Here is a 26,668-nt window from a genome sequence, read left to right on the forward strand (position 1 = left end):
AAATACCTTCAAGTTTAATTCCTGTGGAAATAATGATGTGGTTAAGATTCTTAGACATGCAAAAACTGGATTTGTTAGGTAACTGGCTAGTGAGTACTTCAATGTTCCAAGAGCAAGTCTTCCAACTGACAGAGTAACTGTTTAGCAAGAGTAAACCATTTTTCTTCACCATTATTTCATAAAGTTAGCATTGAAAAGTATAAGTGTACACATGGATTGCTTCACAGCTTTATTTTTAAAACCACAAGCAGTTCAAAGTGACCATCATTGAGGCCTCTGTTAAAAGATTTTCCAGCAGAGCTACCCCAGTTTTAAGATTAAACAATATTGCACTTTAAGATGAATTTAACTTTCAGGATCTTCTTCAAAAAGAAAAGTATTGCTTCCACCTGTGCTTTTCACAGACTAAAAGCATACTGCAGAAAACTCAACTTAAAAATTAACACTGCAGGGTACAGTAACATAGTAAAGTACCTGCCTATTTTATAATCCTAGAGAACATTTCATTGTAAGAAACTGTTTAACCCATAATTAGTATAAAGTGTGCACAGTATTTTTCATTCAGTGGTCCAAGATACAAAGGTTCCCAGATACAATCTTGTTCTCTAATACTGCTCCAGGTGGGATGTCAATTCGGTCACCATGATTTGCGATGATGATAACCGTTCCCTAAGTGACAGGAAAAACAAAAAACAAGAGTATACTTGCAAGTGCAGCTGAAAATGCAACTGATTTTCTTACAATTATCAAGTTTATGTAGAACTTCACTTACAATAGAGTAAGTGCATTTATAAACAATATTACACATGAAAAACAAATAACACTAAATTAAGGAAAACTGTAATGTGTCCTGTCACAATACTGGCGGTAGCTGTGGTACCATCTCTGATAAGGAGGCAAGGAATCTAGCAGTGGGAAGCAGGCCAGCGCCACAGAATAGTGGGCCCTTTCCAAGAACTACTTGGAAGGCCACCAGCATTATCTACCTTCGTAAACTGAAAGGTGCTTGGTTTATATTTACATACAGGTGTGGGTTTGTTTTTGTTTTTTTTTTTAAGAACAGTTTAATGATTTATATTTCATGTCTTAAGTAAAATTGTTTAGATGAAGCAGTATCAGCAATAATTATATATATATTGTTTTGTTTTGTTTTTTTCCAAGATCTGTAAGTAGCTTTAATAGGAAGAACACATGAAATCTAGGTACGTATGGAATTTTTAAAAAATATTTGATTAGGAAAAAACTGTTGAATCTTTGGTTCTGAGCTTTAATACTCATACCCATAGTCTTTCCTATTTCTTATGCTAGGCTGGAATGATACTCATCAAAGTACCCAAGCACTACAGTAATGTGAATGAACATCTTCATACTGATAACAACAGATTACTTTAACAAGAATAGATTATAATCAGTATAAACAGTATAAATAAAGCTGTCATTTTTTCGACTTTCATTCAGATTCAAATAGTCATCTTTAGTTAACTAATGCTAATTTATCAGTGATTCTATTTTAATATTGTCATATTTCAATAAAATAGTACCAATTCAATTATTTAATAGTGTTTGCTTTCCACTTGAATGCTATATTCCACAAAATGCCTACACACAACAATTATATTTTAACCATGTTGTATATTTATGGAAAACAGTATTAATACTAAATATTGTAATAAGCTATTTCATTTTTAAAATGCATATCTTATAAACAATCTGGTACAAACTAAGAGGTATTCCTTAAAATAAAGGTAAATTTAGGACTAGAAAATGAAACCTGTCTTGTAAAGCTTTAAGAACTGTAATTTTCATCATAATGACACACCTTTAATGAAACATTCTTGCCAAATGTTACATCTCCTGAAACTGTGAGGTGATCCAATTCAAGCATATCTGGTATACTTTCAAATCTCCTTAGATAATCCTGAACCTGAAGGAAAAATGTAAACATAAAAATTGTTTCAAAAATGGGTTAACAGAAAAACAGGGATTAAATTAACAAGACAGTTTGCTTGAACTGTAAAAACATTCTATTTATGGCCAAGCTCAGGCCTTCTATGGGAGGAACCCTGTTTATTAAGCACTCACTGTGTGTGCAGTGAGAATTTATATATCCTGTGCAGGAGAGACCAGGAGATATGATGAACATTGCCCCTACAATCAAGCAATTTACACTACAGCTGAGTAGATCAGACATTTAAAAAAACAGTAATAAGTAAAAAGATAAACAACCAACATGCTAAGAGCCAGACGAGTGGTTCACATAATCTGGAGTTAGTTGGAAAAAAGAGAGAGATCATCATGGTTCAAAGCAAGCTAGACTGGAGCTGGGTTTTATGCGAAGGGTAGGATTGAGAAGAAGGAATATAGTTCAGGAAGAGCAACAGCACAAATTATCATTATAAATGATCACTATCTTTGCCTCTTATTTCCTTAGATTTACTGGCACTAGAAATAGTCCTATATGGCCTTGTTTCCTATTTTGCTGAGAAAAACAGAAGCAACAGGAAAACTTCCACTGGCTTCTACCACCACCACCCACCTGCCCTCTATCTAGCCCATTACTCTTTCTATTCCAACTTAAGGCTAACTCTTCTTATGGCTACTGCCCGAGGATACTGTCCAGCAATTCCTTCTCCCTCTTCAATGTTCCTTCCCTCTTGAGTGTATCAACCCCCATCAATGTATAAGACATGCTATAAATTCTCCCAACTTAAAAAAAAAAACCTCTAAAACCTTATATCCCTTTCTACCTATAGGTCCATTTTTGTTTTCCTTTAAAGCAAAACTCTTGAATAAGTTTTCTATACTCGTATCTCCAATTTCTCTTCTATTCTCTTAAATCCATTCCAGTCAGGCTCCAAAACCTCTCAACTGTTATATCTAACGGTAAGTTCTCATTCATCTTACTTGAATCGGCAGCAGCACTTGACTACAAATGATTAGTCCCTCTTTTCTTGAAACATTTTCTTCATTTGGCTTTCAGGCCACACACATTCATGGTTTTCTGCCCAGTTCTTCATCTGCAACACCTCAGTCATCTTTGCTGCTTCCTCCACCTCGTCCCCATCCTCTAAGCCTTACAGTTCCGTAAGGCTCAGTTCTTGGACTCCCCGCCCCCTTTCACTCCCTAGGTGATCCTTATCTCATGGCTTTAATTACCAGCTATAAAGTGACAACCCTCAAATTTACCTCTTTTCTAGATGTCTCCTCCACACTCATACATTCAGCTTCTCCATTTGAAGGTCCAAGTACAGTATCTCCAAAATTTAACTCCCCATTCTGCTCCCCCTAAACCTACTCTACCCAAGCCTTCCTGTGTCTCAGTAAATGGCAATTCCATGTTTCCAGTTGCACAGGCCAAAAATCCTTAGAGCCATCCTTACCGTTCTCTCTCTCTCACCCTCCTACCTAGTCCAACAGCAAGTTGTAGGTACAACTTTCAAAATATAATGTCAACATTTTTCACTATTTGCCCTGCAACCACCCCTGGTCCAAGCCAGGATTCCAGCAACAGCCTATTCCCTGGTTTCCCTGATTCTACCCTTGCCCACCAGATTGGTCAACTTGACCCCTCAGCTCACACTCTCCAATGGCTTCTCATCCCCCAGAAGAAAAAAAAAAAAAAGCCACGCTCCCAATATTCAATTACAAGGTTCTACACAATCTGGCCTGTTATCTCTCTGACCAACTATCTCCCACCCCCATCCCTCATTGCTCACTGTGCTCTAGTGTCCGTAAGACATGTTCTTCCTCAGAGCAAGTAGCCATTGCCCACTCAGCCCCTGTTCTCAAACTGAGGCAGCTAAAGTTCTTATCTCCTGCAGGGTATGGAAGAGGCTAGAAAGAGTGGGAAGGGAAGATGAGGTTAGGTGGAAAATGCAATCTTAACCTCAGGATGTGGGCAGATGGTGGGTCCTTGTAGCACCAGGATTTTCCCAGCCCAACCAGGCAGATGAGGGAGGCACGAAAGACCAGAGAGACTTCTAAAATGCCTGATGCTATCTTGGAAATTCTAGCCCAGCCATAGGACCCAGAATCATAGCCCCGAATATATAAGGGCAGTACACACATCCACACCAGGTGACACTAAACCACAACCAGGACTAGAATAGACTTGGATAGCATAGCAGGACTCTACACGCCAGCCACAAAAGCTCACCCTGTCACTTCATTAACCTCACAGCATTTTATGTGATTAAGTTTTTTGGATTCCACTTACCATGTTAGGATCGGTTTTACTATACTTGCTATTCCTCCTGCCTAGAATGCTTTTTGCCCCAGATACCTGCATGGTGTACTCAATTTCTCAGTGAGGCCCTATGGCCACCCAATGTAAAATGACACCACCACTGCCACACCCACACATTCCCTACTCCTGCTTTATTTAGCATTTTCCATCACTTGGCATACTATACATTTGACTTGCTTATTATCATCCTTCCCCACTAGAATATCCAGGAAGGCAAACATTTTAGTCTGTTTCATTTACTGCTAAATACCTGGCACCTAGAACACTGCCTTACACATGGTAGAGGCTCAGTACATTTTGTTAAACTAGAATTAACATTCTCTCACTGATGAAAGCAGTAATGGTCTTAGACAAGACATAAGATAAAATGTCTTAAAATGTAAACATTCTTTTCTACTCAATAGCAGCCGGTTTAAAAATGAGTTACATTTTCACCTTCTATGATTGATTCCCTTTGAAAGACAATAGAGATGGAGGAATATAATAGATCAGCAGCAAACACTGTAATTAGACTCCAATTCACATATGTATCATATCTTTATAATTACACATTTAAGAAATACAAATTTACATGTATATCATCTTTATAATTACGTACCTTTGTAAAAGAACTGCCTAATTTAACTAAGGGCACTGTAGGAAATTCCCGCTTTTCACTCATTGTCAGAGATCCTGCATTAAGGCTATAGAGGTTTGACATCACAAGCAAGAGATCTGATGTAGTTTTGACAGGCAGAAAACGGCTCCTAGGAACATTAATACCTAGAGAGTTCTCAAAACTTTTAATGGCAGCCCCTACTGCAGTTTCCAACTGAATGACATTCAGGCCTCCATCCAAAGTCTGTAAGAAAGGGAGCAGGAGAGAGAAACAGAGGTTTCAGCAACTTAGTTCCACATGGGCTAGTTAATACTTGGGGAGTGGTTTCAGAGATCCATTGAAGGAAACAGAATTTTGAGAACTGACATTTCTCAAGCACCTACCGTATGCCAGGTGCTTATATATATGTGATCTTTTTCAGCTTCATAACTCTTCTCAGTAACATTTCCATTTTATGAGAAAGAACCGAAGGTTCAGAAAACCCACACAGATGCCTGTGACCAAAAGGCCTATCAGTACCAGAGCAACAGGACTGAGGTGGGCCCTTTACTTTTGGGCCCAGTGCTCTTGCCACTACCACAGCCCAGGGTCAAGTAAGGGCACCATGGCTCGCCTGGCACACTAAAGGGATGGGTGTCGACTCTGAAAGACAGGGCCAGGAACTGAAGAAACTAACTAGGCGAAAAGCAGTGACCCATGGAATAGATGAGCCAGAGGGAGTGGGCAGTGGGTCTGTGTGTAGCAGGCTGTGATCGGAACCAGGGAGCCTGATGGCCTGCAACTTTGGCTTACCTTTGGATTTACAATGATTTCCATGTCAATAGCATTCTGCTCCTGCAGTCTTTTAACTGCTGCAAGAGAGATCCATAGGTTGTTTGTATTAAATATTTTGAATTTTGATACAGATTTGAACTCATCAACATGTGCTTTTGGCACTTGAGCAATTTCCACCAGTCTCAATTTGCCTTCATACTGAGTGAGTGTCCCACCCTAGAAAGGCAGAGAAGAGTGAGTGCCTCCACATCTCTCCCAATTACAGCCATACTACATTGTTTACAGTCTACGAACGATATAGAAAAGACACTCATGACAAAATCCCCCAGAAATAAAAAGCATTGGCAGTGATTCGATCTGTGATACAAAGCAACACATGTATTAAAGTAGAACCAAAGAAAATAATTCAGGTGGTCTGTCATCTTATACTGTATACACGCCCTCTTGTCAATAATAAAAGCCCTGGGAGTACATCAGAGTCTTCCTCACTTTCCAAAGATCTCCTACAAGAACAGACATTCCTCTTATTCTCAAACCACCGTCCATTACCAAACAACCAATCCTACCACCTCACAACCCTGCTCTGACTACCTCTAGGATAAGGGGAGTAAAGTCAAGACAGGCACAAGTGGAGGAGAAGGGACCTCTGAGTGGTCTTAGCCTAGAGGCCATGGCAGTGTGGGAAGAGGGAAGGGACGTCTACTCATGTGTGAGGGGGTCATTTGCAAGAGGCATAGAACCCAGCCCTGGGACCAACCATATTAGTATTCACACACTGCCCACTTTTCTTACTCCCTGAGGGTAAGGAGAAAACCTTGTGTACCATTCCATCAAAGGCCAAATGTCATCACCACTAAACATGCAAAGTGAAAAAAACAAATTTTTGCTTTGTATCAAACTGCTTTTTTTTAACAACAACAGATATTACAGTGATAAAAAATATACAGAGAGAAATACATACTGTAGAAATAGAAATAGTAAATTTTCATTAAAGGAATAATTAAATAAAAAACAAGTTTAAGCACCAAACTAGAAGAATATTAATGGTTTGAACAAAGTTACTGAAAGTGTTTTCACATATGTTTCAGATTATCCTGTAAATATATGTGGAATTGTTTTCAGTTAAAATTGCCCATACAGATTATTCAAAAAATAAAGATGATTTTACTACTATTAAACCTGGATTTATATACACACAGTTATATCAGATGGAACTTAGGGTACTCCAGAGTACTATCCCACTCTAGCTTACAATGATGTTATCAAGTTTCTAAACACAGAAACTTTCCAATAAAAAGTTTGAACTATGAAATGTGAAGATGTGAATCCCCAAACTGCTTCCTCTCAGTATTTACCTTTACATCTGCACGTGTTTTATTTGTGACTTCCATGACAAATTCACAAGGTTTTCCATTGGGTGGGTTCATTAGATGATTAAGAATATAAAGATCCACTGTGGCACCCAGATTATCTATGTTGGACACAAAAATATACTCTTTGCCTTCTCCTATAAAGGTATCGAGCAAACCAGAGTTGTAGAAACTGGCGTAAATATCTCCATGACCCGGAGGGTACCAGGCTTCTGTATTTTCCCCTGAGAACGATACATTCTTTGCTACAGGTAGTAAAGATTCTTTATTAATCCTCGGGTACCTTAAAAAGAAAAAGTTCTTTTTCAGTATCAACTCTTTAGAGCATTCCAGACCTTCAAGTAAAATAATGCATTTAAAGTTAAATAAAACTTCCCTCCCTTTCAGTCTATCAGTAGTAATTTAATCATAAGTGAATCCATTTAAGAAAATCTCTCATTATCTGTGTTGACCAAAAAAATCAGCTTCCTAGATAGTAATATTAGCTGCAAAAAAAAAAGTATTCCATGGTCATGCAGATGGGAGGACACCCCATACTTTTAAGACATTAATATGTTTTATGACTTCTTAAGAGAGGAGAGACATATTAAGTAAATTTTCTCAAACTTATTTGGTGGTGGGATTGTTCTTTTCCCTGAAAACCTATTTGGGAAATGGTGTTCATTCTTACCAATAGATATATTCAGAAAATCAATAGCAGGTTAGTACTTTCCCAGAAAATCAACAGCAGGTTAGTGCTCAGGGATGTCTGCTTCCTACCACTGGTGAGAACCAGAATCTCAGGCAGATTCTCTTTTAAGAAGTCCAAGTTACATAACCACAGAGTGATTGCAACTATCACATATCTATTAACAAATGTTCAGCCTTTAAGGGCATCAAACACTTGCAGACAGTCTTTGGCACTTGTACATCTTGAGGCTGCTCTGTTGAAACAAAACAAAGAAGTCCTTCTTTCCCAGGAATAACATCCCCCCAGAGTTAATTTTTTTACTCCTTGTACCTGCTTTGATTAAAAGTGTAGATTTTCACACGACAGTGATTATACTTCTGTAGTATTTTTTTTGTATCTTCATCCGTGTTAAAAGAGTTCATTAGAACAAGAGGAACGTCTGTATTGTAGGTTTTGTTCAAATGCTAGGGAAGAAAACGACAATCAGACTACCCAGACTTACTTTTCTTTTGCTTCAAAGTGTAAAATTAACTCTCTGGTTAATCACAAGATGTCCAAAACATCATCTATAAGTAGTAAAATATACAGATTTGCAATAAAAATAACTATTTAGCATAAGACATTTTGCTAATCAATTCACCATGTACTTGCTCATTAAGTCACAACCCTATGAGACAGAAACTACTATCTGCATTTTACGGATGGCTAAACTGAGGCCCAGAGAGGTGGCAGGTCAGTGGCAGAATAAGGACACCGCCCCCCTCAACCCCGCAGTCTGACTCTGCAGCTGTGTGCCCAGCCACAATGCCCTATGGCCTTGCTGGATGGGCAAACACAGACTAAGCATTTACTCTGTGTCCAAAGCACTGTGGAGATGAAAGTACAAATGTTACAAAGACATGTCTCCCTATTCTCAGGATTCATGTTAAGAATTGTAATTTTACCCCAACTGAAATCTGTTCCATCTCTAGGAAGAGCTAAGAGGCAACAGAGTGAGAAGAAAATAGGATATTAGAAGTCAGACTGTCCTGTGTTCAGAGTTTGATTCTGCACTTACTAACTAGCTAGGGAACCTTGGGCAAGTAAATCAACCTCTCTGTGTCTTCGTTTCCTCATCTGTAAAATGGGAATGATAATAGTGCTTATCTCACAGAGTTGTGGAGAGGAACAAATGAGTCAATTCATGTAAAGAGCTCAGAATAACACTTGGTGTATGGTAAGTGCTGGATAAATGTTAGCCACTGCTACTGCTATTATTATTGTGGTTGATGGCACCGTATGAGACACTAGGGATAAAGAGATGGAAAAGATAGGGCCACTGCCCCTGCAGAGCTTATGGTCTATGATTAATGACTTTATGGACTATGATCAAGAGAGAAGCCAACAACAGTCCTTAGCATCCACGGTGCCCAACCAGATACATGAAATTCTCCCCAGCCTCCCAAAAGGGGTTAATAAAGCCAGATCATCCCAGCTGTAATGAAGGCTACCACTAGACAGAAAGGGGGGAGAGAGGTGGGGAGATCAAAGGAGAATCCGAAGAGATCCAGAGACTTCAGCACCACAAATGCTATTTAAAGATCAAAAGCTTTTACATCACCCTAAGGCTTTGCTCTTAGAACACCAAACCTTTTTTATACACTAATAAAGAGACTAAAGATAGCAAGCTCCTTGACTAGTTCAAATCCACATCTGTTATTTTATAAGGTAACATTTACAATACCCTAAAAACTAAAAATGATTTTGTTAGCTCATGAGAAAGGCTAACAGCTACTACTCACTTCGATTTGCTGAACGGTCAGATCCAGAAAGGTATTCTCATTCCTCACACCAATCAGACTCTTAGGGCCTTTGCAGCCCATGCTGGTTCCCAAACCACCATTGAGTTTCACCACCACCAGCTTGTTCAGCACAGAAGATATGTTATCAGGTAAGCCCCTGGCCTTTATCTTCTCATAGGGTTGAATCTGAAATTTAAAAAAAATTATAGAATAATTCAAACAGCTTTATAAAAGGTTAAACCAAATCAATACCAAGGTTATTTCCATGCTTCCCTAAAGAGGTCTGCTTTCTCTGTGGAAAGTTTCAACTACATTTCCTTTAATGTCCAGGGCCCTTCTGGTTCAAAATCAAGTTCTCATTGGCAACTTCCCTTGCACACAGAAGTAGTTCAGCGGTTCATTTACAGTACAATGGAGTACAAGAGGGGGAAAAGTTACAGTCTACAAATATCTGTCTGGCTGGTGAGAACACCCAAGTCTCTTGGACTACCTTCAAAAACTCAGAATTCTCACTTTGCATCAACATAGCAAATAGGGTGCACAAAACTCATCAAATCTGTGACTATTTCTGGTACACTATGAATCTACTTCAGTTCTGGAGAAGTATATATACGATCACACAGTTCTTAGTAACATATTCATGCTATTCCTGGAGACAGTGCCAAATACTCAAAACAAGCTAACAGTACCTGCTCTATTATGGTTCACAAGGGTGTGATTATTGCAATCTGAAAGTCTTTTTTTTTTTTTTTTTTAACAAAAGCAAGTTTGCCTGAAAGAAAATGAGCTGTGTAAACAGTAAAACAAGTTCGAAATGAGCACAGAACCTTCATCTTCAATTTATCCCTCACAGGGAAGGAACAATGACACAGTGGAAGCTCAAATTCTTCTGTTTAAACAAGGGGCACAAGCAAGTCTAAACATCTTATAACAAGAACGAAAGCTTTTAAAAAGATCACAGTATATTTTCTATCCATTTACAGAAGAACATTTGTTGTTATTTTTCTTTAATGAAATAGCTCATCAAATGTACTCTTTGGTTACATGATGGTGGAGGATAGATAACACTTGAGGGGACTGAAAAAATAAAACCCTATCATACACTTTGCTGTTTTCATGTCCTACTACATGTAGGTGTGTGTGATGGTGTGTGTGTATGTGTGTGTGTATGATGAATAAAGTCTATGACTGGAAAAGGAGTTGATGGGCTCACATTTCAGTGATTAGGCCATGAAGGCAAAAATCCCTGTATACTTGGTCAAAAATACATACATGTCAAATGTGGATTCCTGGCCATACACTTCAAGTATCTATTACTGAGAATTTCTTAGGCACATTATATCTACTCAAAAGAGTTATTAGCAAATGGGACCAAGCCAATTATTTTCCAATTATCTTTTTTTTTTTAATTTATTTATTTATATTTATTTTTGGCTGTGTTGGGTCTTCGTTTCTGTGCGAGGGCTTTCTCTAGTTGCGGCAAGCGGGGGCCCCTCTTCATCGCGGTGCGCGGGCCTCTCACTGTCGCGGCCTCTCTTGCTGCGGAGCACAGGCTCCAGACGCGCAGGCTCAGTAGTTGTGGTGCACGGGCTTAGTTGCTCCGCGGCATGCGGGATCTTCCCAGACCAGGGCTCGAACCCGTGTCCCCTGCATTGGCAGGCAGATTCTCAACCACTGCGCCACCAGGGAAGCCCTCCGATTATCTTTTAAAAGCCAAGAATTTCCATTTCCATTTAGCAGTTACTTTTTTTTTTAAATTTTATTTATTTATATATTGGCTGGGTTGGGTCTTCGTTGCTGCGTGTGGGCTTTCTCTAGTTGCGGCGAGTGGGGGCTACTCTTCGTTGCGGTGCACGGGCTTCTCATCGCGGTGGCTTCTCTTGTTGTGGAGCATGGGCTCTAGGCACACAGGCTTCAGTAGTTGCAGCACGTGGGCTCAGTAGTTGCGGTGCACGGGGCTCAGTAGCTGTGGCTCATGGACTCAGTAGTTGTGGCGCACGGGCTTAGTTGCTCCGCTGCATGTGGGATCCTCCTGGACCAGGGTTCGAACCCGTGTGCCCTGCATTGGCAGGCGGATTCTTAACCACTGCACCACCAGGCAAGTCCCTAGCAGTTGCTTCTGACTTCCCAGAAAAGAGTCTGATATTTACAGAAGCCTCACAAGCGTGTGAAAATCAATTTAACTGAAAACCCCTAGTTCATGTATTCATTTTAGGTAAAACTGTTTTAGTACGGAAATATTTTTACCTATTTAATGTTTCTTTGAATACACTTTTAAAAAAAATAGAATACATAGAAGCAAATTATTTTTTCTACATATGGTGAGACAGGCCTATGTTTTCCAATTTCACCTAAAAATACTTTCATTGTGAAATATCACACATACAAAAGTTTATAAAATACACATATATGGTAGAAAGAATAACCTAAATTTAAAAAGAATACTGCCATAGCGTAAAAGCCTGCATGCATCTGTCCCTGATCATATTCCTCTTCCACCCCTAGTGGTAACAACCACCTTGATTTTGACTCCCTGTAGTTTTACCACCTATGTATGCATTCATAATGATAACAATATTTTACTTAATTTTGTCTCTAAACTTTTAAATAAGTTGAATCATACTATAAAGTATCCTCTTGTGACTTGCTTCTTTAATTCAATGTTATGTTTTAAGAATTATTCACATTAATGCATGCAGCTGTAATACATTCACTTTTCACTGCCATGTATTCAGTTTACGTATCCATTGAGAGCCAAAATTGTCATTATTCACAGCTGATATGATTTTACATGTAGAAAAATCCAAAGACCTCACAAAATAAATTGTTAGGATAATGTGAGCATAGCAACATTGAAGATACATGGTCAGTATTAAAAAAAAACAACAAAAAACACTGCTTTTAGGGACTTCCCTGGTGGAGCAGTTGTTAAGAATCTGCCTGCCAATGCAGGGGATATGGGTTCGAGCCCTGGTCCAGGAAGATCCCACATGCCACGGAGCAACTAAGCCTGTGCGCCACAACTACTGAGCCTGAGCTCTAGAGCCAGTGAGCCACAACTGCTGAGCCCACGTGCCACCAACTACTGAAGCCCGTGCGCCTAGAGCCTGTGCTCCGCAACAAGAGAAGCCACCGCAATGAGAAGCCCGCGCACTGCAACAAAGAGTAGCCCCCGCTCGCCGCAACTAAAGAAAGCCCGCGCACAGTAACAAAGATACAACGCAGCCAAAAATTAAAAAAAAAAAAGCCACTGGTTTTGGAGCCCTTGTGCACTGTTGGTGGGAATGTAAAATGGTGTACCTGTTAAGGAAAAAAATATGGTGGTTCCTAAGAAAAATAGAGTTATCATATGATCCAGCAATTCCACTTCTGGGTATATCGCCGAAGAATTGAAGGCAGACTCTCAAGAGATGTTTGTATACTCACCTTCTTAGCAGCAGTAGTCACGATAGCCAAAAATGGAAGCAACTCAAATGTCCATCAACAGATGAATGGATTACAAAAAATGTGGTATATACACACATGGAATATTTTTCAGCCTTAAAAAGGAAGGAAGTTCTGATACATACTACAACATGGATGAACCTTGAAGACATTATATTAAGTGAAATAAGCCAGACACAAAAAGACAAATACTTGTATGATTCTACTTACATGAGGCACCTATAACAGTCAGATTCATAGAGACAGAAAGTAGCAGGGTGGTTACCAGGAAAGGGGAGTTGCTGTTTATTGGGTTGAGAGTTTTAGCTTTGCAAGATCAAAGAGTTACGGAGGTTGGTTGCACAACAATATGAATGTACTTAACAATACTGAATTGTATGCTTTAAAATGTTTAAAGGTGGTAAAAAATTAACTGCTTCTATATGTAAAAAAATTAGAAAATAAAATTGATTTAAAAGGTATCTTTTATAATAAAACCATCAAAAATAGCAAATAGCAAATATCTAGCAGTAAATCTAACAAAAGATACGTAAGATTATTCACGGAACACATTTTTGAGAAAAAGTAAAAGACTTAACTAAATTCAGGGATTTATTTATCATGTTCGTAAATTAGAAGACTTGCTAATGTAAAGATGTTAATTCTCCCCAAACTGATCAATGCAATCCTAATAAAAATCTCAAGAGTTTTTTGTGTGGTAACTGACAAGCCAATTTAATGTATGTATGAAAACACAAAGGGCCAGGAAGAGCCAAGACACTCTCAAAGAAAACCTTAAGTCGGAGAACCAGCTTTATAACATTCTTTTTTTTAAAACTGTAGTAAATATGCACAGCATAGAATTTGCCATCTTAACCATTTTTAAGTGTACGGTTGAGTAGTATTGAGTACATTCACATTATTGTGCAGCCAATCTCCAGAACTCTTTCATCTTGCAAAACTGGAGCTATACTCATTAGAAAACAACTCCCCACTCCCTCCTGTCCCCAGCCCCTGGCGATCACCCTTCTACTTTCTGTCTCCATGAGTTTGACTACTCTGGGTGCCTCAGACAAGTAGAATCATACAATATTTGTCTTTTTGTGACTGACTTATTTCACTTAGCACAATGTCCTCAAAGTTTATTTAGCATTCTTTTTTTAAAGTGGCTTATATGTTTGAGGAGATTCCAAATTAATGCAGGTTTTTCCAGAAACATGTTTTTATTTAACAAAGTTGATGTGTGTGTATGCAACAGATCTGAGAGAAGGCAGGATTGATATGAAGAACTGGAATACAGGTACAGGTTGGCAAATTCTATGGCAAATTGAGCCTATATATATAACTTATTTATTCCATTTGCAGGTATTAAAACTGGAATAGAATACATGTTCTGAAGTCTTAGTTTAGTAAATCAGAAAATGGATTCTCTTTATTTGAATTTAATGAACATAACAATACTCTCTTAACTTTGAATTAAAAGAATGAAAAGAACATTACAGGTGTAACCACAGTTCTAAAAGTATAAATCTAAGAAAACGCTGATCTTTCGGATCCATGTGAAAACAGGACAGAATGGCAGGGCTTGGGGTTTCAGACACTGCTCAACACCTGAGTTGTGATTTTACTAGTATCTCTGAGGGATGGGCAGCCTGTCATTTCAAGGCAAAAACTTTACAAAAATGTAAACAATGTAAAAAGAAATTTAAGTATGTAGTCAAAAGATCAATAGGATGGCATTTTTTTCACTGTCATTCTCCAGACAGTGCTAAATGCAGCTGAGGAACTGAAGTTTTATTTAATATTAAATGTAAATCAACACACATGGCTAGTGGCATGTGCAGTTCTAGATGGTCTGTTAAAAAAAAAAATCAACTGAGGGATGAGAGTCATGTTTCAATTTGTTTTAATAAAACTCTGCCAAAATCCTTCTTTGTTCAATACAATCTTTTTTTTTTCACTTTAATGACACTGACATCACATCACAAGACATTCAACCAAACACATAAACACAACATTTGAGTATATTAGATATCTTTAGGAAGAATATAATTTCCTTTTTGAGCCAACAAATGTTTACACAAATTTAAATAATAATATCAGGCAGAATAATGTAAACTGGATTATATCTTAATTCTACTCTTTGAAGAACTGTTTGGTATACTAACACTCACAGCATTAAACAAAGTGAGATTTAGGAACCATTTTTAGAAAAAGTACTAATAGGGATTTTTCACCTCCTGTGCAGATGAATTAAAAACCAAATGTCAACCTTGTTGCCTTAAAGTTCCACCAGGAGAAAAAAACCCTCCAAAGTCATGTATGTTCATGATAAAACATCTTTGATCCACATACCATAAAGAATATAAAGTATTTAGAGAAAAAATATGTTTTGCTCTCACTAATCAATCTTCAAAACATGCATTTTACTAGAATGCTTTTAAGAAGACAATTCCTGGACTTCCCTGGCGGTGCAGTGGTTGAGAGTCTGCCTGCCAATGCAGGGGACACGGGTTCGAGCCCTGGTCTGGGAAGATCCCACGTGCCGCGGAGCAGCTGGGCCCGTGAGCCACAATTACTGAGCCTGCGCGTCTGGAGCCTGTGCTCCGCAACAAGAGAGGCCGCGATAGTGAGAGGCCCCCGCACCGCGATGAGGAGTGGTCCCCGCTTGCCACAACTAGAGAAAGCCCTTGCACAGAAACGAAGACCCAACACAGCCATAAATAAATAAATAAACAAATACTTAAAAAAAAAAGAAGACAATTCCTTATGACTGAGTCTACGGAGGCTAAACAAATTTTTTCTTGTATCCCCAAAATTTATTCTATAATGGTGATAAATAAAAGATCTCAGCCTCATAATGATTTTAACACTAGGCCTTCAGCCAAAAGGTATATTAAGTATACTTTTAGTTTTAATTCAAATCTTCCCAAGACTGGTATCTTAAGAACTTGAGTTTAAATTTAAAATGTACTTCTGAATTACTTTTCAAATATTTGGAGTGAAATAAAACAAGCTGATCCAAGCATAACACTAAATTCCAAAACCGAGCTAATGAAGACGTTTGGGTACAGGCCCAGGCAACTCACAAGTAGAAAGACTTGTTTACCATTCAGGTTAGGGCCCAGAATTCTCTGTGAAGTGCCATATTTAGAACTTTGTACCCCAAGTTAAGTGGGCAGGGAGTCACCCTACAAATGTCAAGGAACCATGGTTCTTTAGGTGGTGCTTTCAGTAACACCTACTTGTCTTGCTAATTCTTAAAAGCAGCTAATTAAATACCAGTACCACTGAGGAACTGACTGTTAACAAGAAAAGGACTATGGAGAGAAAGGGAAGAAGTCACAAGGTGTGAAGTAACAAGGTACAGCCAGGGGAAAGATGTCCAGAGTCATCAAGTTAGTGTTGCTGTTCGAAGCCTCCACTTTTACTTAGGTTTCGACTTATACCCACAACACTCCCATACGCAGGCACAGACACACAGAAAGGCACCGATTGTGTGAGTCCAGGAAGCCAGGACACTTTTGGTTTACAGCTTATTACAGGTTAAATTAGGTGGTAAGCTCAGCTTTCCATCACACAAATCACCCGACACGCCAACACAAGTTCTCTCTGTTGGTGATGCTACAGAGAACGCTACACACCCTCCACCAGGGACCTCACCAAGCAATCCCACAGAGCTCGGTTTATTTCCACAAGCCAAGGGGACCTGTGTTAGAAGGTTGCTTGGCAACAGCTGAAGTTATGCTGGACACACCTAGTCAACGAAACATTATTAGACCTGTGCTCCACTTTCTCCTTCTCAGCTCCCCCAGGAGAATGCACAAAGACATCCACTCAGGCAAAGATGGAAGGTGCTGGGAGACAACAGGGAGTACCATGCACTGCCGGATTGTGGCCTTGATGTTACTCTGATTGAATCACTTTAGTCAGTCACTAGTGCTATCTTTGTGCTTTCAATCCTAATCACCCTGTTTCTCTTTCATGTCTCTATTCAGACATGAATAGAATTCAGTATTCTAAGAAGACCTCTGCTGCACGTAAATATACAGCAGGGCAACCCCTACAGGTGAGGTGGGGCAAACCGCGTGAGACTCCCTCAAAATGCGCAGCGGAGACGAGGCCACTCGTGTTCTCTTCTCACTGGGAGAAAAGAATGGGTCAAACACCCAACTTCCTCTGGGGAATGAACAAAAGAAAGTAGTTGGCAATCTATGAAAGAACATACTTTAAACAACATTCTTCCCTCTAGGATGTCAATCTAGTTTTTCTGTAGAAATCGAAAGATTTTTAAAAAGATTGTTTAAAAACTGTCTAACGTGATCTGTATCTTGCCAAGTCTGCTCACAACTTACTTTCCAGTTATCAGAAAAGCTGAATTCATCACACTGTCATGGAGACATGTTCCCATTAGCAACAGTCTAACCTGGTTCTTGGTAGCATATTCGTGCTATTCCTGGAGACAGTGCCAGACAAGCTAACAGTGCTGCCCTGTTATATGGTTCACAAGGGTGTGATTATTGCAATCCGAAATTTTTTTTTTCAACAGAAGCAAGTTTGCCTGAAAGAAAAGAGCTGTGTAACAGTAAAAAAGAGTTTGAAATGACGCTCCATATGTACAGGAAGTGTTCCAAGAACATCAGCTTATTCACCAAACCCTCAGTGCACAGCCTTTGTGTACCAAGGCCTGTGCTAGGTACTTTCTCACATTGTCTCTTCACTTCACATTTCTAAATGTAATGACCAAAATCTGGGTCATTTGAAAGCTCCTAGCAATTAATTTAATGACAGAAAAATCATACCTAATCCAGAGATTTGTTTTCTCATTCAGGAAAAGCTGGCAAATCATGTACATTATCACACGCTCCACCAACACACTTGCCAACACCCCCTCGGACACCAAGATACGCTCAACTGCTATTCATAGAGCAAATAAAGCCATCCTCTATGGGAATGCCCTCGACCTTCTGCCACCAGATCAGATCCTCGGGACCTCCCTGCATCTCCACCTTTGCTGCTTCCCCTTCCTTCTCGTCACAGGAAGACCTGTCCCCCACCCTAAGGCAATCTCTCTGCCAGTGCCCATCTCAAGATCCCCGTTTCATCAACCTCCCAGTCCCAGCATCAACCTCTCCCTCTCTATTCCTTTCCATCAGCATGAACAAATTCAAATATTTGACATCTAAAAAACAAAGAAAACAGCAATGCATACACTCACTCACCCCTTTCCATACTCACATCCCTTTTTTCTCCATCTTCTTAAAGGCAAAGCTTCTTGAAAAAGTTGCTGTACTCACCTCTACTTCCTCACCTCCCTTTCACTCGCTCACCTGCTGCAATCTGGTTTTCTCCATAGTTCAATGAACTGCTCTTACCAAGGTCATCAACATCCTTCTAATTGCTAAATCCTATCCATAACATCAGTACTTCTCTAACTGTGCTCTCAGCTGCATTTGACACAATTGACCACTCCCTAGATCTTGAAATGCTCTATTCTCCTTGACTTCTGAAACACCGCATTCTATTTTCCTCCTCTTTCTTCCTGTTCCGTTTCAAGCCCCTTCTCAGTAGACCTCCTCTTTCCAGCAATCTGTTCCTGTCTCTATGGCACCAAGACACACCCAACTGCCAAGCCAAGAGCTTGCTCACATCTGATCAATGACCAAGTCCTGTCAGCCTCAGGAAACTGTCTCTGTTGTCACAGTCGGCATCCCACTCACCTCTCATCTATGTTACTGCAGTGGTCTCTATGGTCTCCTAACCTCCCTCCAATCCACCCTCTACCTTGCAGGTGGTGATCTTCTAGAAAATAAAATTTGAAGATGTTTCTCTCCTGATTACGTCATTCACAAAGCAAAGCAATGACATGGCATGGCAGAGATCATTAGCTGCCTACCCCAATATCATTTTTTCCCTTCCATTTCAGAACCCTGTTTGTCAGCTGGGCACACCACCATCCCCCAAAAAAGACCACATTTCCAGCTTCCCTTGCACGTATCTGTGCCAAAGTGCTGGTCACTGTGATTAACTGGAAGTGAGTTGAAAGATTTCCAGAAAGTCTCTGTGAAAGGGCAGGGGTTGTGCCCTTCTTCCCCCTTCCTGCTGTTTGGAACGAAGACACGATGACTAGAGTTCATTCAGGTGGCCACCGGGGACCATAAGGAGATATGCTGAGAATAGTAGAGTGGCAAAACAGAGAAGCGCAGGTTCCTGATAACCACCAGGTTGCCATACTAGCTCTGGATTGTGTCTCTCTACACTTACTCTATTATTTTGAGTTTCACTATTAAATGGAGCTGAACTGAAACCCAAACAGAAGACATGGTATACAAGGTCCGTAATGATTTGGCCCTTTTTTCCTTCTGCTCTCTGTTCTCCTACTCTCCCCTACACACTGTTCTCCAGGGACATGCAGCGTTGGGCTCTCTAATGTGCCACATCTCTTGCTTGTAAGTCTCTGCACTTTCCCCCTCATGCAAACTCACTTCACCAAATGCCTTTTCTTCATCCTCCACATCTCAGTTCAGAGCAATGATTCTCAGGCTTTATGAGCTATCAGTCACTTGTGAAAAGCAGACGTTAATGGACTCTCTTTCAGGAAAGTGCAATGCCATCCCCCCAAAAAACAAAACTTCACTACTGTGGAAATTTCATTCACAGAATATAAAAATAATCTTTATAAGAGACGCTGTTTATTTCCCAGTGAAAGTTAATATGCAAATAAAGCAAAAAATAAACTAACTCTCCAAACTGAATTTCAATAAGGCTTCTGTTTGGCTTGAATTAGAAGTTGACACTGTAGATGGACTTTGAGATGCCTGCCATCTTTAACTGCCATTCAATTTTGACTTTCCTATTTGATGATCCTGAGTACTAAAAACCTCAACTCCCTCCAAGGCAAGCTCTCACAGCTTGCTCTGTCAGTTGAATGCAGGCTTGTGCTAGGAACACTAGAATTCTCCAAAACTTCGAGAACTCAATGGCTCATACATTTTCTGTATCTTTAAAAGTCAGTAAGGTCATCTTCAGCGAAGTCTGCCTTACTTATGCAGGATTGCACCATCTTTGATGCAACGCTCACAGATGCAGAAGAGGATGAATTACAGTGTATGTGGTGCTTACTCTCCTCTGCAGTAGCAGGACCAGAAGTGCCGGCTGGCATCACAGATACTACTGTGCACACAGCACCAAGACTTTTCTTCCAACACAAGTTTTGTTTGGCTTGGAAACTTTATCATTTTAAAAATATTTCCAGAAGAGGTTCATAAATAATAATTCCTCTTTGAGGGCACCAGCAGGCATATAATGGATGAAAACCAGTACTTTGGCTGTCCTGAGAAATGTCTGAAATTGCAAGGACATGCTAAAGGGAAATGATGTAGCTGCTGTTTCCTCCATGACCTGATTCAAATCATTTTAATAAACTACGTCAATTCCAGCATGAATTTTATCATTTGATAAAAAGATTGCTCCAGAACTGAAGGAGGCAGGATAGTAAAGTAGCTGAGAGCACAGGCTTTAAGCCAGGCTGCCTGGGTTTGGATCCTAGATTCCACTGCTTATTATGGCAAATTATTTTTCTGTTCAAAGTCTTTTTCATCTACTTCATTGATCTGTTATGAGGATAAATGAGACAATATGTGTGAAGTGCTAAGCAAAATGTGTGGCCCACAGTAAGAAGAAGACAGGTGCTGGCTGTGCTATCACTACATCACTGATCCAGACACACTCTCCACCCCACCCCACACTTTAACATTTCTGAAACCAGGATGCATCATACAACCAACGGGATCTGAAAATTAATTGGTTGCACTTTTTTTCTTTCTTAGTTGTACATAAAAGGTACAACTTATAATCGATGGCACAAATTTGATAAAATACGGCAAAAAAATCTGATAAAACTGTATTTCTCTCTCTGCTCCAAGTCACAAACCAGCTCAGTGATCTCCCAGGTATGGGTTCCACCCCGTCTCTCTCCAGTTATGTGTAGCTTGAGGATAGTTTAAGACAGAGGTCAACAAACTATAGCCTGTGGGATAGTCAGACCTGCCACCTGTTTTCACAGAGTGTTACTGGAACACAGCCGCTCTCGTTAATTTACATATCATCTATGGCTGCTTTTATGCTACCATGGCTGAGGTTAGCGATCATGACAGAGACTACACAGCCTACAAAGCCTAAAATATTCATCATCTGACCCTTTACAGGAAAGGTCTGCCAAACCCTGGTTTAAGACGGTCTTCTGTGGTGAGAAAAACCCACGTTTTGATAATATCTCTGCCTTTCCAAACTTTGCTCGTCCTAACCTGGCTCCATGCTGCCTGATGACTTCTCAGCATGGCCAGAGAGCAGGCGCTCCCTCAGGCCGTGTCAGCTTGTGGTTCCGCTGGCAACAATGCTGCCACAGAACAATCCCCCAGGCTTTTGTATCCCCGCATATTCATCCAAGAAAGCAAAACCAAGGATGTGTAGTTGGTAGCAGAACTCAGCAATTTTCAAAACAACAGAAGGAAAACCTAAGATTAAAAAGTCTTTTATCTACTCATATGAGGTACCTAGAGTAGTCAAATTCATAGCGACAGAAAGCAGAACGGTGGTTGCCACGAGCTCGGGGGAGAGGGAAATGGGAGTTGTTGTTTAATGGGTATAGAGTTTTGGTTTTGCAAGATGAAAAAGTTCTGGAGATTGGTTGCACAACAATGGGAATATATTTAACCCTACTGAAGTGTACACTTAAAAATGGTCAAGATGGTAGATTTTATGTTAGGTGTATTTTACCACAATTAAAAGAATTTTTTAAAAAGTTAGTCTTTTGTGTGGGTGTATATGTGCAGGTACACATATACACCCTGTCAAGGTGTCAGAGAACCACAGAGCAAAATCGCTTTTTGTGACACTCATACGACCAGGAGGGAGTCTGACGAAGCCCCCACTTCTTGCTTCAGGTACTACCAGCTTCTATCAGTAATTATTACACTGTCTCCAAATTGTCTGTTCAGTGCTCCATATCTCCAGGAAGGCAGTAACTGCCATATGGTACTCCCCCTACCATATCTATCACCTTTAATTATGTGTCATGCTCATTAGCGGCACTCACATATTTGTTGAGTAAATAAGTGAATAAATGAATGGAACAAACAGCTGTTAATAAATGAAATCCATTCTCTGGAACTTATTTCTTGTCTTATTAAATACTAAGTTTCAAACAAAAGTGGTGTCATCACTAATTAGAAACCTGATTACAAACACCATTATTTTAATTTTAAAAAAAAGTACTGAATTAGCAAACATTATATACAATTCTGATAAAGAAAACCTAAATCTAAGACTTTGCGCTGCATAAAAAATCATTTTTACAGGCCATGTTAGTGTAGTAATTATAAAATGATCCCTCTGTGATAGGAAACAAACAGAACGATCACATACTAAACATTATAAGCTAAGCCTGGAAAAGTACATTTCCTAAGAAAGTTCTTTTGTCTTCTCTCACTTAAGAAATTATAAGAACACAAGACAAACTATCAAATCAAGTACATATTTTAATTTTGCCAGCTATTGATATTAACTCCCACATCTTTGGTTTTTTTTAAATTAATTTTAATTATTCTAAATTATATGTCAACTAGACCTTACAGACAGGAAAACAGGGTAAGTTTTCCAGTGGTAGAGGAAATCAACTGTCCTATTCATACACTGAGTCCACACATGTCCAAAAGCAAAAATTTGTAAGAGGGAGTAAGTAAACAGGTCCTTTCAAAGAAAAAGTCAGAAATCTTGGCAACAACACTGCTTTCTAAACAATTACACTCGTCAGCACCAACCCAATAACTCATGCACAATATCCTTCACTACAATCTGCTACCTCAGTTACTAAAGTCGACCTTAATAAAAATCTCAGAAAGAACTATTACCAGGAGCTAGAATCATAAAAATCACTTATTTTCATCTTAAGTCTCATATTGCCCTCTCAGGGGAGCCAAACTTGAATACTGTGCCTTTTTGTTACATAAAGGTAAGGATCATAGCAATTCAAAGTCCAACAACCAATTATTACAAATAAAAGGATGGTTCCATATTAAATTAATACAAACAACTAACATAACGCAAATAAGCCAAAGAAAAAATTCAACCTAATAATCAAACAAAAATTTTAAAATATTTTTCATCTCAACTGGCAAGTATTTTTTAAAACAATAATACTCAATGCTTTAATAAATGTAGCAAGACTACAATAAAATAGACTGTAGGTCTCTACTCAATGCTAATTCAGAGAGGCCTTTCCTTTCTCTGCCTACCCTCTCTAGAATATTACCTCTACTCCCTCATTCCCTATATCCTTACCTTTGTTTTCTTCATGTCACTTATCACTACTTGAAATTACATTACATATCTTTTATTGTCCATGCCTCCACTAGATTATAAACTAAAAACTAGATGAGGGTAAGGCTTTATCAGTATGGTTCTCTACTAATATACAGTTGGCGCTCAAAATATAGCTGTTGATCCAATAAATTAATGTGAATAGGAGTGCAAACTGGTATACTTTCTGGAAAGCAATTTGAAATGTCTAATAAGAAACTTTAAAAACTTTATATCCTCCGAACACACCATTTCTGAATATTTCTTAGAAATAATTCTGAGATGCAAGGATTTATATATAAGTATATTCATTACAGGGTTTTTATAATAGGAAAAAAGTAAGAGTCAACCTACATGCCCAACTACAGGAGACTTTCCAGAAGTAACACACACTGATACACTTGTACAAACTCCCAACTCTCACACTTCTGTCAACTGTTTTTACTACTATATTTCCTTCAAGTGATGAGTTAGATTCATTATCTTATTTCCTACCATCAAAAAATTAAGAAAAAACATTTGAATTCCCAACTTATGCCACGCCCAATGATAGATGATCAAAGAATCTTATAATGATCATTCACCAACCTTCCTACAATTTCACCTAAGCTTTAACAGTCCAATGCCAAGAACGCTCTGCAAAACTTCCCCTGCTCACTAAACCTTATACCCCACAATGAACACACAAATCCTTTAAATACCTAAATGTCCACACAAAATGAGAATGGGTGCCCAATTCTTTTAATAGCTACGATAGTCCTCTGAAACAAGGCCAAGCCTTCACATCTATCTTGAGTTTAGTAGATAAAAAATCTATAAACATGGATGGAGTTGCTGGTTAAAGACAATCTACATATACCACCCTGGGGCTTTCACTACATGGATCTTCAATAAAACTCATAAAACAGAATAGTACAGCTAATCATTTTCGTAACAGAGAACATTATGTTGTTTATCCCCACTGGCCTTACAGCTACTAAGGAGCACAGACTTCCTGTAATCCAGAAAGTTAAAGAATTTTCTAAAATTTATCTCTGCAATCAGGAAAAATCATTAGAGATAGATGAGCTGTATCTATTACAACAAAAATTGCAAACTACCAACACATGATACAAGGGAATTACAGGGATGTAAATTATGGCTCACCTACTTGATGGAATATTTTGCAAAAAATAAGACACATAGAAAGATTTAAAGTATTCATGATCATAAATGAAATAGATATCAAATTAAATATACTGATAACAAATACATATTCATAACCAAAGACAAGGAATATTTAAATAAGAAAAGTTACAGAACTTAAAAAAAAATACCATCTGTAACCTTAATACAATTCTGCTGTTTTTACTGTGTCCAGGATAGCACCTGACATCTAAGAGGTACTTAGTAAATATTTGTTGAATGTATAACAACAATAGTAAACATTTACTGAGTCTTTATCAGAGTGCCTGGCACATAGTAAGTGCTTTACATGCATTCTCAATAATACTCATTAAAATCTTACTTTTATTATGTCTAGTTTTAATGAGTGAGGAGACTGGGCTTAAAGCAGTTAAATAACCTGCTGAATGTTACGTGGCTAAGAAGTAATGAAGCTGGGATTTAAAACTCTGGAGTCTGTATTCTTTACCTCACTGCTATTACAGGTAAACTGGAAAAAAAAAAAAACTGTTAAGTACACTGAAGGCAGAATGAATTCAGTATACATAGGGAGGTGGTTTTGTAATGGTGGAATATATTAATGATTGACACTGAGCATGCGGTAATTTCTCACATACCTGTTGAGTAAGTATATGATTAAGAATATTATAGCTTGGGCTTCCCTGGTGGCGCAGTGGTTGAGAGTCTGCCTGCCAATGCAGGGGACACGGGTTTGAGCCCTGGTCTGGGAGGATCCCACGTGCCGCGGAGCAACTAGGCCCGTGAGCCACAGCAACTGAGCCTGCGCGTCTGGAGCCTGTGCTCCGCAACAAGAGAGGCCGCGATAGTGAGAGGCCCGCGCATCGCGATGAGGAGTGGCCCCCGCTTGCCGCAGCTGGAGAGAGCCCTCGCACAGAAACGAAGACCCAACACAGCCATAAAATAAATAAATAAATAAATTTAAAATAAAAAAAAAAAAAAAAAAAGAATATTATAGCTCAATATCATGAGATTAGAGATTTTAAACTATAAAAAATTGCTCAATATACATCATTAACGTATAGAAGCTAAGCTGCAAGGAAGTCAGCTAGCCCTGATAAAGGGTGTTGAAAAAAGAAAAACAAAACAGGAAAAATTAAAAGTAGCCATTTCTTCAGTGGGAACCAAGAACTATAAGAAATCGGAATTTCCTATGTAATTCAGAGTGAGAGAGCCACTCCTCACTTACCTCCTAAAAACACATTCCAACCAGCCTGCTATATAAAGCCTGCTATATAACCTCTCATCTCCTATATTTTCCAGCATCTTCTTAGTTCAGCCAAATGGATCCCTCCAAATCGACAATGAACTGCAGACATGGTCCCTACTTACCTTGTCTAGACTCAGTTCTAATGTCACCTCTTCATCCCTAACTTGCTTAGAACTTTCCAACTCCCCAACTGCTCTTTCCCTGCTACACTTGCTACATGTACCAGAAACCCACTTATCTAAAACGTTCTAGATAGGTAGATAGTAGATTTAAAAAACAAGTTCAAACACAGAACAATGAAAGAGTTTTAGATACCTAAACTATTTCAACTTTTTACAAGTAATAGTACAATCGTTCACAGAGATCTTTTCCTTTGGTATGGTATGGATCTGCTGGCCAGAGCTCTGTCAACTTATGTAAACCACACCAATAAGATACCATCTGTGATTTCCAGTTTCGTTTCTTCAAAGTGGACCAAGATCTTAGTCAACTGTGAAACAATGCGCATGCAGAAGATTCATACTTATCTCGCCCTCACCTAATTTAACAATACCTTGTTTCTTTTTGGCTACTCATCTTTATCCAACTTTCTCAAAGCGTTCAACTCAATTTTCATGGAAATAAATTTTTTAAGCCCATTTCATTCATAAAATTTAATTTCATTATGTCATTACAAAACTATAACTAGTATGAACAGGTTTGGGAACAAACACTATTAAGTTTTGGGGAACAAACCACTCCACTTAGTAAGAGAAGAACTTAGGATGATTAAGAGTAGACCCAAGCATTCAAAGAAAACAGAGAACACCAGTTAATCGCTCTAGGAGGGAAGTGCGTTAGTGAACTGTTTCTGAAACTACCTTCATAGCTATTATCCCATTGTACTATAAATGTAACTTTGTGTAAACAGCTCCCCACTAAACCAAAAATTCAAAATTGGTTTGCTATTGCATGCCTGTGTTGTTGATTCCTTTAGCCCTCCAGGCAGCTACACAGACCCTGAGGCAGCCAAAGCCCTCCTCCCAGCTTTAAACAGCCTCCTGTATTTACCCCAT

General features: G+C 39.0%; 1 protein-coding gene across 8 annotated transcripts in view; it reads right to left on the minus strand.

Annotated features, from left to right (window-relative positions):
* Positions 1-204: 204 nt before the first annotated feature.
* The window catches only part of UGP2 (UDP-glucose pyrophosphorylase 2), a 57,263-nt gene continuing 30,799 nt past the window's right edge, over positions 205-26,668 (minus strand). For 6 of the 8 annotated variants that reach the window (XM_036872937.1, XM_036872936.1, XM_036872943.1 and 3 more), the window contains 7 exons: positions 9,440-9,625; positions 7,989-8,122; positions 6,974-7,271; positions 5,637-5,834; positions 4,845-5,087; positions 1,820-1,924; positions 217-669 (listed from right to left, as the gene is read on the minus strand). In XM_036872937.1, the coding sequence (XP_036728832.1) occupies positions 562-669; positions 1,820-1,924; positions 4,845-5,087; positions 5,637-5,834; positions 6,974-7,271; positions 7,989-8,122; positions 9,440-9,625 (1,272 nt within the window). In that variant the 3' untranslated portion in view covers positions 217-561. Of the gene's footprint in view, positions 670-1,819; positions 1,925-4,844; positions 5,088-5,636; positions 5,835-6,973; positions 7,272-7,988; positions 8,123-9,439; positions 9,626-26,668 lie in introns of all 8 variants that reach the window. The other 2 variants (XM_036872939.1, XM_036872938.1) reach the window with 2 other exon arrangements.

Source organism: Balaenoptera musculus, chromosome 13, assembly GCF_009873245.2.
Source record: "Balaenoptera musculus isolate JJ_BM4_2016_0621 chromosome 13, mBalMus1.pri.v3, whole genome shotgun sequence".
In the NCBI taxonomy this organism is placed as follows: domain Eukaryota; kingdom Metazoa; phylum Chordata; class Mammalia; order Artiodactyla; family Balaenopteridae; genus Balaenoptera; species Balaenoptera musculus.